The 12,045-nt window shown below is 31.4% G+C and overlaps 1 protein-coding gene across 1 annotated transcript in view; it reads left to right on the top strand.

Moving 5' to 3' along the window:
* LOC143046831 (uncharacterized) overlaps window positions 1-12,045 on the top strand; it is a 38,633-nt gene extending 26,588 nt beyond the window's left edge. Inside the window, exons 12-17 of the mRNA XM_076219891.1 lie at window positions 496-737; window positions 1,237-1,425; window positions 1,876-2,100; window positions 4,514-4,687; window positions 10,389-10,634; window positions 11,795-12,045. Of these exons, the coding sequence (XP_076076006.1) occupies window positions 496-737; window positions 1,237-1,425; window positions 1,876-2,100; window positions 4,514-4,687; window positions 10,389-10,634; window positions 11,795-12,045 (1,327 nt within the window). The remainder of the gene's footprint in view (window positions 1-495; window positions 738-1,236; window positions 1,426-1,875; window positions 2,101-4,513; window positions 4,688-10,388; window positions 10,635-11,794) is intronic.

Raw genomic sequence — 12,045 nt, 5'->3', positions numbered from 1 at the left:
CGTAATCCTTACGGTCATAACCAAAAATACCATTATTTGGATCTCTTTTCTTTTATGGGTCAACTTTATGACCTTAATTTTGAAGTTGATTCAACAAATTCCTCAACCAAAGGCCATTTTCATGTTTCTCAGGTTTAAGGTACATTTTGAGCTCAAATTCAAACTTGGAAAATTGAAATAGGACAAAACTGGGTTTTCTGAAGGTGTGGGGTTTACAAACTCCAGTATTCATGAATTAATTTCCTCCAAACTTAATTATTAATTAAAAGAAGCTCCCATTTTTCTTGTTAAGCTCACCTGTCTTGATAAATAATTCAGATAGGAAGTTTTGTTTAAGGTGGTATCTAACACTACAGGGAGATAACTCTGTAAAATCAGCTAAACGTTTTAATCACATTGTATTATTAAGGAAAGGTGTAGGGTACCACCTTGATTCTAAATATGAAAATATCCATTCACAAACTTGAATTATCAAATTGTCTTTTACTTTACCAGGTTAGGTCCTTCATACAGATTCATTGGACTGGTAGATGAATTTCGTACAGAAGATTATGTTTGGTTAGGTGAAGAATCATCACTAACTTATACTAACTTTGAATTCGACAATACGTCAGCACAGATTGGAGTCATTATGAATCCCATTGGTTATTGGGTTAAAACTTCTTATGTAAAGTCTTTACCTTCTATTTTAACACCTGCAATTCCTAAAGACAAAATAGTATGTGAAAAACCTCATTGTAAGTATATGTACCATTATTATATATAATATAAACTCATCCTAGATACCAGGTTAAACAAATTAGACGCCAGATGAGCATTTTGTCTACAAAAGACTCGTCAGTGTTGCTCTAATCATAAAGGTTAAAGGACAAATGAAGTATGAAGTTGAAGAGCATTGAGGACCAAAATTCTAAAGGTTTTGTCAAATACAGCTAAGATAATATATTCCATGGCTAGAAAATCTGTAGTATTTCGAAAAATTCAAAGTTTTGTAAATAGTTGATTTGTAATTGTGACCTATAATCAATGATATTTCAAGTCAACACAAAAATGCTGACTAATAGCTATAAGCTGGTGATACTCTCAGAAAGGAACCTCGACCAGCAGTTGAAAATGAATACCTCTATCTGATCATAACTTCTCCTTTGTCAGTTATCTTCTCTTGAGCAAAAATGGGAAAATTTTGGAGCATTTTTTTACATAATAAAATGATTTGTATCTTTTATTCCATTTCAGTATGTTCACCAATACCTCCAGTCTCTAATGCTATAGTCCCTCCAGTAGCTGCAGTTGGAGAACATGTGGGAAAGGAATATCTGTATGCATGTGACACTGGATATGTTCTGGGAGGTCTTAGTTATCCCTTTATCAAGTGTAGAGAGACAAATAGAGTATCATTATGGGACTCAATACCTCAATGTATTAGTAAGTTAACGTTATGGTTTTAAATTCTTACTAGAGAGTGCTAAGTATTTCAAGGTTATTAACATAATCCTTGCATTTATTTTTGTAAAAAAAAAATAAAAACATTTTGTGACCAGTTTTTCTGTCAGCAATCATGTTATTTTTTGTGTACCATATGGACAGGCCAGTCTTTTATGGTGGGCAGCTGTAACTGTCTCAATGAAAAAAACTAAAAATCTATGTAACCTAAGCTCTTCAATTTCAATTTGTGTTTACTTATAAAACAAGTGATGGTCAAGTTTGATGATTGACCATTTTTTAGACTGTTCACCAAGTTTTAAGTCATTGGGGAACTATTAATTATGTTGATACTTAAAAGGCCCATTTGATAATTATTACACTCTGGAACAACTTTGGTTTAGAGGATTTGACAATATTTCTTGCAGTTTATTTTAACTTTTCTTTATAAAGGTTTACTAGCAGAAAAGTATATAGATGTAAGTGATACAACAGTAAAAGGTACATTAATAACCTCTTCAGTAGAGACAACCAATCAGATGTGTGCTGTACAATGCTACGAGGAAACATTGTGTGAGGCGTTTTACTATTCCCCTACAACCAAGGAGTGTATACTGTATGACCTTCAGTCACAGTTATATACCATAGCAACTGGTGCTGAAATTTGGAAAACAGCAGGTGAAACATTAATTATATATAATTGTACTATTTTATGTCACAGATATTTTTATAAATAAACTCATCATATATATTAGGATTAAAATTTTCCATTTTGTCTACATCAGAATCACCAGTGTATATATGTTAGCAGCAATAAGTAAAATCAGGCATTAAGCTTAAATCCTAGGCAATAAACTAACACCTAGGCATTAAGTTATTGCCTGAAATCTGATGATGGTTATTCAACCTATTGCCGAACATAATTTCAGGCAATAATTCAACTCTAGAATTTTGGTATTTTCGGTGATGTAATCCTGATATAAAGTTGTTTCTTATTTACGTTACTAATATTAATATACATTCATTTGACAGATCTTCAAATTATAGTACTTTTCATATTTAAAACATAATTAACTCGTACTTTTGTGTGGTATTACAAAAACTAAAAAATATTTAAAAAATTGATTGTACCAATAAAAAAGGGACAATTCTATATAATAATTATAATAATTATTTGAAATGTTTTCCACTGATTTGAACTGATCAAAAGTTAAGATATGGTTTTTTTACTCACACCATTTTCCAATTTTTTAGGAGATAAGTAATTTTTTTTTAACATTTTTGTTAAATACCCACTGCTTTTTTATTTGGGTTGTTAGCATTAATTGACAACATGTCTATGTATAGTTACACAATTCTGTATAGCTAGCATTGAAAACATTGACTTGTCAGGCCCCTTCCCCTCATTTAATAAAATAACAGTATTGCACCTGAAATTTTTTTATGAAATTAAAAATATATTTTCAATCATTAAAAATATTGTTAAACCAGGCATGCGCTAGAAAGTAATCATCAACCAGTTGATGTTTTTCTGTATATAAAGAAGAAGAGAAAAACAGATGCAGATCATTGTACAAGACAGTTCAAAATCACCATTCTACACGGATTCATTTTGTAATTCACTGAAAATAATTACAAATGATTAATTATCCCTCTCCTCAACAAATATTATTTTATATATATGTTATGAAAATTCTCAAATTGCCTTCATAAGTATTATTCGTTTATTTTTTCAAGTCAAGCCCCTCCCCCTTTTTGAAAAAATCCATCATCTGCACCAAGAGAAAATGAGATGCTGATCAATGCCACAAAGACAGTTCAAAATCACGGATTCATTTAGTATTTCACTGAAAAAAATTGCAAATAATTAATTATTCCTCTACTAACAAATATTATTTTATCGATATTTTAATTCAGTTCTCATAATGTTATTATGTAACAAATATATTTTTATTTAAATGAATAACTGTCTTTTTTTTACCCGGATGTATATTTTAGGCATTAAGCTTAATGTCTGCACATATTTTTCAGGATTTAAGGCTAATGCCTAACATCATTTAGGCAATAGTCTTACTGCCTAGGCGTTAGCTTATTGCCTAGGATTTAAACTTAATGCCTAATTTCATTTATTGCTGCTAACATATATATAGCTAAAAAAAATAAAAATTGAAAAGGTCAAATAAAGTACAAAGGACCCAAATTCAGAAATAGAAGATGTTAAACATTTTGGTGGTAAATTTTTAATTTTATTTTCTAACTGTGGAGTGCTACCTTATATCTTCTGAATAGTTGTGATCTTAGTCCTAAAACCATATATTTTCTGCAAGATGATTTGAATGAATAATAGGGAACGTCCAAGGGGTTTATTGTGAAGGAAAACAAAAGTTGTAAGCTGTGTAATTGTATTGCAGTAGCCACATACAGGTATAGAGTAACAACACCAAAAGAATGATGCTACAAATAAAATTCCTTACGGACGTCCACAGTACGTCATGTTAAAGTCATGGGTTTCTCAACAGGGTTTATACTTAAGGCAATTTGCTTGGGAGACTTTGTAACAGCATCCTCTTATAATGAATGAATGAATTTTAGATTAACCAATTATTTGTCTCCAGGATGAGTTACTGTTTTTGAATTTAAATGTTTTGAAGTGATGACAACAAGACGTTTTAAAAAACCATGACAAACCTGACATTTCTTGTTTACAATAACATTTAAGAAGATAAAATAAATATAAATGTTGTATAAATAAGGAAAGTACTCTTTTACATATAGTAGTAACATGAATGGGAAGTCTGCTGTAGGAAGTTATGATGTGTAATTAGGTGCTGTTTTTCTTGATAATCTGACACATCCATCAAGTTAAACTAACTATTGGTCACCGTATGGCCTACAACAATAAGCATAACCCATACTGCATAGAAAGCTATAAAAGGACCCACCATGAACAATTAAAAAGGAGAAAACTAACAACTAGATGTATGTATAAAGTGCTTTCTTAAAACCAATACACTAAATTGAGGCTGAGGCATTACATTATAATTGTGGATTAAAACTACCTGAGAGAATAATGTTTTTTTCTGCCTTTTAGTTTGTGATCCAATTCCTTATGTGAAACATGCTGTCATAAAAGTTACGGGGAGATCTTTTGGTGATAAAGTAACATATGAATGTCCATCAAATCGTCGGATCGCTAGAAATACCTCAGCAACGTTGACCTGTTTACCAACTGGACGATGGGATAAAGAACCACCTTACTGTGAAGGTCAGTGATTTACCATGATAGGTCAACTATATTTGGTAGATAACTTGTTTTTTTTCAGAGTATATTTTTAGCTTGAAATTATGGGCTTTGAACTATTAACCCTTTCCTCCATAATGACGCCTTTTGACGCCTCCCCCTTTACTCCATAATGACGCCTTTTGACGCCTCATTTACTATCTCAGATGAAACGCATTTTTCTCGAGTAATCCGTGTCAGATTTTACCAAAGTTGTATCCAAAATAAGAAGTATAAATTCGTTAATAAATGGTGTTAATTGTGTTGATGAAATAATTGTTTATCAACGTGAATTATAATTTTAAACTTGTTGTTTTCTTTTTTTTTAACGCCGTCGCCATTTTGTCTCACTTTTTGTTGACAACTTTTCAAAGCAGCCGAAATCGAATAAAAATACGATTTCTGTCATGAGTTATTAATAAAACTGTCAATTAAATACACTGTCTTCATTTTGTACGATATAGTTTGAAGTGAATTGAGTGCTGGTAAGATTTTTTGAATTTCTAAAATGATGAAGATCAAGTCGATGTGAGTCCAAGTTTAAAGCAACAAGAAAATTGCAATCAAATCATCGACAAATGCTCTATAAAACGTAATTGTGCTTAAAATAACATTTGGAATATCAGGAATTCATTTAAGAAATGAAAGATATGCAGTGGATGTCATACCGTTCTGTTTTCCAACACATTTTGGACAAGAAGTTGATACCGTGTAAAATGTAAACATGTGAATTCTTTGGGGAATCCCTTTTCAGACTTCCGGCGATTACGCATCAACGAATCATACAGTGGGCGGGAACATATAACTATTATTAAACAGAAAAAAATAAACCTTTCATTGCATTTTTATGATATATCTTATGAAAATTGAATCATTTAAGCCTAAATAAAAAATTCTTGAAAAATTTAACGTAAATAACCAGTTTTTCAACTTTTTCTTCTCGGACTTCAAAACCCCGCCCACAACTCGGAATCAACAAAGTAGTACCCCACTTGCACCGTTGTTTTTGCATAAAAAAGACGAAATCCTTTTATTTCCGTACTTTATTTCAATAAAAAAATCCATACAGTATTCCGTGAACTTCTATGTTCATGATATATCATTTTGCCAAAAAAAATACACAGCTTTTACTTTTGTGTACTTGGAGATTCATTTTGGGTAATAAAACATGGCCGACTGAAGAAATGGATATTTTCCTTTCTTCCCAATCCTCGCAATTTTCGGGATTTAGATTATCAGATTTGGAGGACGAAAGTGAAAGTCCGGGTTCTGTTAGCCCACCTAGTTCAGTGAGAACATCAGACTTATCATTTGATGAAGAATCTGATGGAGCTTCAGATCTTTCTGACAGAAACCCTGATTCCGATATTGAGGAAGACAACGATGAATTGCCGGACAGTGATGGCGAGTTTGATTCACAGCTAAGTGAAATACCTAGCAGCCAACTCACTAGTACATCTGATGAGGACTTTTGGTCAGAACAGCTGGAGGATATAGATATCCCAGATTTTAGTGAAATGACAGGTCCTGTGCACATGTTGCCATTGAACGCACAAGCTGTTGACTTTTTTCAGTTGTTTTTTGAAGAGGGATTCTTTCAACATCTAGCAGAGCAAACCAACCTGTATGCACAACAAACTTCTGAAAATGACCAGCATTGGGAAGAGGTAAACAAAATTTATCATATAATCAAATATTGAGATTGGTGTATGATTCATGTCTTATAAATGAAACTGTCCCCCATCAATCTCATCTTTTTCTTTAAAAATCTTCTATGAACCTGGGAAAAAGTGATGGTGGGGAGTCAAGAAGATGTCTTCTCTATAAGTAGAGTTTAATAGAGGGTTATGTTGATAATTTTTGAGGCAAGTGCTGGTATTATAAGGGGTAAAAATTGCTGGTATTATAAGGGGTAAAATAATGTACTCATATCTAAGACCTGGGGCGGATCCAGCCATTTATAAAATGGGGAGGTTGGGTTCAGACTACATGTCCTGATTCAGATGTATTCATCATCACACCAAAAAATTAAAGGGTTCTGCTTTTCCAGGAATGAGTTCAGTATTTAATACTTTTATATGGCAAATATATTCTAAATGCGCACCATATTACATTATATATATATATTACATGTTCTTTTTCTTATCTTTTCTGTATCAATTAAATCCATGTATAATACTTCTCATAAATTTTTGTTCATGACTTTCAGTTTTGGAATTAAAATACTGATGAATACAAGGACAAACAAAGGTTATTTCAAATAAAACATGCATATTAAATCCATTCAATATCTAAATACCACAACTCTTTATTACAATAAATCTGAGTATAATTCTAATTTAACAGGTTACTACTGCTGAAATTAAAGCATTCATTGGAATCAACATTTTGATGGGAGTGATGCAGCTGTCATCATACAGACTGTACTGGAGTTCAGATCCCTTCTTAGGAAACACTGGCATAAGAAGTGTTATGACCGAAAACAGATTCTCAAAACTATATCAATATATACATGTCAATAACAATCAAACAGCAGTACCAAGGGACAGTGAAGGTTTCGACAAACTACATAAAGTAAGACCAATGATCAACATGGTAGATCATACTTTCAAAGACCATTACAAACCAAAACAGAATCAAACAGTGGATGAAGCAATGGTTAAATACAAGGGAAGATTCTCAATTAAACAGTACATGCCAGGTAATATATTATTTCTACTCAATTAAATTCTCTCCTTATTGTGCTTTTATCTTTATATATGCGGTATAGCTTTGCTTATTATTGAAGGCAGTTTGGTGTCGTATAGTTGTCAACACATTTCTCACTTAGTCCAAGGTGGAGAATTGTCTCATTGGTAATTATACCACATTTTGATTTAACATATTTTCTTTTTGACCTAGTAAAAAATACAAATAGAATGTAAAATGACAAAAGATGATTTTTCTTATTAGGAAAACCAATCAAAAGAGGCATGAAAGTCTGGATGAGGTCAGACTCTACATCTGGATATTGTCATCAATTCAACGTATACATGGGCAAGGACGATCCAAACAAAGGGCCAAAACTAGGGGAAAAAGTGGTGAAACTGCTATGCAAGGATCTGAAATGGAAAGGACACCATATATATATGGATAGGTAACTACATACTTACGTTAAAATAAGAAAAACAAAAATAAATCTAAAGTGTACATTATTACCTTGTAATACATGTAATATGCCAAAATAAAACAACAGAATATTGACCATGTGATGTTGTATACATCATATGTTGAAAACAATAAATGAAACATGAAAAAAAAAAATAGATTGAAAATAGACAAGGCCATAAACATGGACTTAAAAAATAATTATTAATGATTGACCTGATTTTTCGGGGAAAAAAATCAAAGAAACAAAAAATATATGTTTTAATGTTCATTTTCAGATACTTTACATCAGTACCATTGTTGAGATGTTTGGAAAGAAATGGCATTTATGGATGTGGTACAATAAAATGCACATCAATTGGTCTTCCAGATGACGTAACAGATCCCCCGAGGATGGCGCGAGGGGAGAGCATTGCCCGCCAGAATGGAAATTTGGTAGCAACTGTGTGGCAAGATAAGAAAAAAGTTAGTTAGCAGAATATAGTATTTACAAATGTACTTGTTTTATTGACATATGAGGAAAATTTATCAGTATACATTTAAAATAAGATAAGAATTCATTTCAATCTAACTAAAAAACCAATCATAAAGAAAATTTTAAAATTTGTTTTTAAGTTTACTATCTATTTGTTAAATCTAAAACTATACCTAAAAAAATTTTTTTTGCAAGATAAGGTTATAAAACATGACATATATGTATTTACAGGATTTGTTGCTCAAAGTTCGATGACTTTTTGTCACTTAGAATGAAGAACAGCAATAATGATATTTTTTCTAGTTGTTTGGTCTGTTGTTGTACTTAACTGTTTCTATTCTGAACAATCATTGAATTAACAAACTTCTTTTCAGGTACATTTCCTGTCTACAAATTCTAATCCGTCAGGTGAAGGCTCCACCTTCAGAAGAGAAAAGAATGGTAATAGAGTCGAAATCGATAGGCCACCTCCAGTTGAAGGTTACCATAATTATATGGGAGGTGTGGATAGGAACAACCAGTTGCGTGCCAAAACACCAGTTGGTAGACCCGCTAAAAAATGGTGGAAATATTTGTTTTTTTATATGATTAATTTATGCATTACAAATGCATATATAGTATTGAGTGAATCAGTCGGGTATCCGCCAAGAAAGAAGAGATATTCTTTGTTGGATTTTAGAATTGAAATTGCAAAGCAGCTTATTGGAAATTTTACCAAAAGAACAAGGAAAACTGTAAACAAGCAACCGAATAAAGATCATATCAGTGTTCGTTTAAATAGAAACAAAAGAAGGTGTAAATGGTGCACAAAGCAGGGTGAAAAAAAGCGAAAAGAAACTGTCTATGGCTGCATAAATTGCAACATTCACTTATGTAAAGAATCATGCTTTGGACAGTATCACGAGGAACATGGATTACCATTTAATGAAAATAATAGATAACAAAACAAATTTATATTGATTTTTTTTGTGCTATTTCATGGCCGTCATAGTGATTGAAATGAATTTTTTTTAAGCTGTTTTCTATGGACTGTTGTTCAATTTTCATATTTTAAACAAATTTCTCTTAGTTGCTATGGATGAAACTTGTTGCTAGGGAAACATATTATGATAAAGCATCTCTTAATATTTCTTATATATGTAATATAACAGTCAACAAATATAAAAAAAAAAAAAAATTTCATCACAATTTTTTGTTGTTGCTAGGGAAAGAAATCTGTTGCTATGAAGAAAAATGGAGACATAAAGCACATTAAAAAGTTAACATTCAGGTTATTCATAGTCAGTCAAACATTTAATGGTTTCCAGAAGATTTAACTGCTGTTACAAGTGGCTATCCTTATTTTAGCATATTTTCATACTTATATCTATAAAATTGTTACCATGGCAACCAAATATATGAAAAAAAAAATTAAGAAAGTAAAGTGCTTATTTTGATTTATAACTGACCAAAATTATATATATATAGCTGGTGTAATAAAGGCACAGTCAATATTTCATTAAAGTAAGCTTATTTTCAACATTTTATTGAAAAATCCTATGCGAAACAGGTATTTAAAAAAAAAAATTTCATGGAGGAAAGGGTTAAAAAAATTTTAAAAGAAAATAACAGTTATATTGACTTTTTTACACACCGAAACTACAGGACTTTAAATTTTCGAGCTTATAACAGGTATACAGACTTTCATTCTGAAATTTCCATTTCTAAAGTTGGCTTCAAGCTATTTTTGTGAATTGGTCCATTTGGGTAGTTCCAACATCTTTAGTTTCTTTATGCAATAGTATGTTTATTCCAAGATAAACATTCCTGTTTGATGTCTTCACACACAAGACGAAGGGGTATCATGCGATCTGTCTGTCTGTCTGTCTGTTAAAAATTCTTAAAGTAAATATTTTGAATGTGCATTCCTTACAAGTACTTGTATAAATGACAGGTGTCATTTGACCTTGCATTCAGTTTTAGAGTCCATTTAATCATAGATTTACTTTTACTCCAGTTTTATCAGCAGGAACAATATTGTAAAGTGTACATTTGTTTCATTATTCTAAACTTACTGTATTACAGGTAGATTTGAACGTCAGCCTGATGCAATATACAAAGTTGGTACAACAAGCAAGCAAAAAATGTATCACAACATATTTACTGTTGATGATTGTGAGGTGAAATGTACGGAAGAAACAAGGTTTAGATGTATGCTAAGTGTGTATAGACAGGGCACATGTCACTTGTGGAGTAAACTACCAATATCTGAAGCCAGTAATGCAAAACATTTATTGTTTCTTTCTGGAGCTTATTCCTCTTCACTACAAGGTAAATATAATATTTTAAGGTATAACAGTAGTGTATTCAGGACCTTATTTGACATAGAAAATGAAGAGTTGCAAAATCATATATATATAAATTTAGTATTCAGATACATATAAGAAATTCCAATAATTTTCTTTGGTCTTGTGTAGATAGTACGTTGTATCATTGCTAATCATATCACATCATCTTTAATTTTTTTATTATGAAAGTCTGACTGAAACTTTTTGTTCAAAAGAAGGGATAGATTTTATTTTTTTATTACCTTATATAATTGACAGTGCCCTTTTAATATACCAATTTTGTGCCAGTTCGAAATCATCGCTTCAAATTGATCAACTGTTGAAAGGTTGTTAGTAAAGAAAGCATGTGCTGTAAATGGATTTGATTTTACAATGTAGTGGCTGTCAGTAGTCTAAGTAGTCCATGTACAGTGATCATTAGACTGTCAAGACTGAAGTTGTAAGATGTGTAAATCCTTTCTTAATTGACTAGGATTCCAGTTTTCCTTATGAAGTTATATGGTTCTCTCCTAAACTCACACTTTCTGCACCATTACAGTACAGACTGGCCTTCATGATATGGTCAAGTGTTGAAAGTGATGTTATACTACTTTAATCAATCAACACACAGAAAACTATACTTAGTATTAGAATATTCTTCTTTGTTTGATTTTTAGGTAATTAGATTGCATGAAATGCAATCTAAACCTTATGGGACTGACTTGATATCTAAATCTTCCAAGGCTGATCACTACCTTTTTGATACACAAAATATAGTGCATTGATCATAAACTTCTATACAACCTATCCATGAACATTATAGATGTTTATCTATGAAATATATGATCAGATATTCATGTTATGAAATGATGGTATAATTTTTAGGAATATTACATAGTTTGTACAATGTGCTGGAATCTAATATCTGTTCTAAAAAATATCAATGATGTCATTGTTAAAGTAATTTTTAAAAGTGGGGTAATCTTCCATTGTCTATGATTATAGTTGAAATAAATACAATTGATGCTTTATACAATACAATGTTTAATTTTGCTTCCCACTGATAAATTAAAGCAATCTTTACCTTTCAGTGCTTTCAAGCACTTTGATTAATGGACAGCTGTCTCATTTGAAATATTCATTATAATTGACCATGGTTTTCAGATGCTGATGTTGATATGTACTTTAAGACAGATGAAAAGATAATAACATCAGATATCGGAGTTACTTATACCAATGTATCCTATGAAATATGTGCACAGAAATGTGGTCTGGATGAGAACAACTGTACAGTGTTTGACTACAGAGGTGGCATTGGGACGTGTATAATCCATACAATTCCAGATATCAATACTATTACCTATGCAGCTGATGTAGACTTTGAGGTGTATACACGTTTATTTGGTATGTACTAA

This window comes from Mytilus galloprovincialis, chromosome 9 (assembly GCF_965363235.1).
Source record: "Mytilus galloprovincialis chromosome 9, xbMytGall1.hap1.1, whole genome shotgun sequence".
Taxonomy (NCBI): Eukaryota; Metazoa; Mollusca; class Bivalvia; order Mytilida; family Mytilidae; genus Mytilus; species Mytilus galloprovincialis.
The sequence above is the reverse complement of the archived record's forward strand: the minus strand, read 5'-3'. Positions and strand labels throughout refer to the sequence as shown.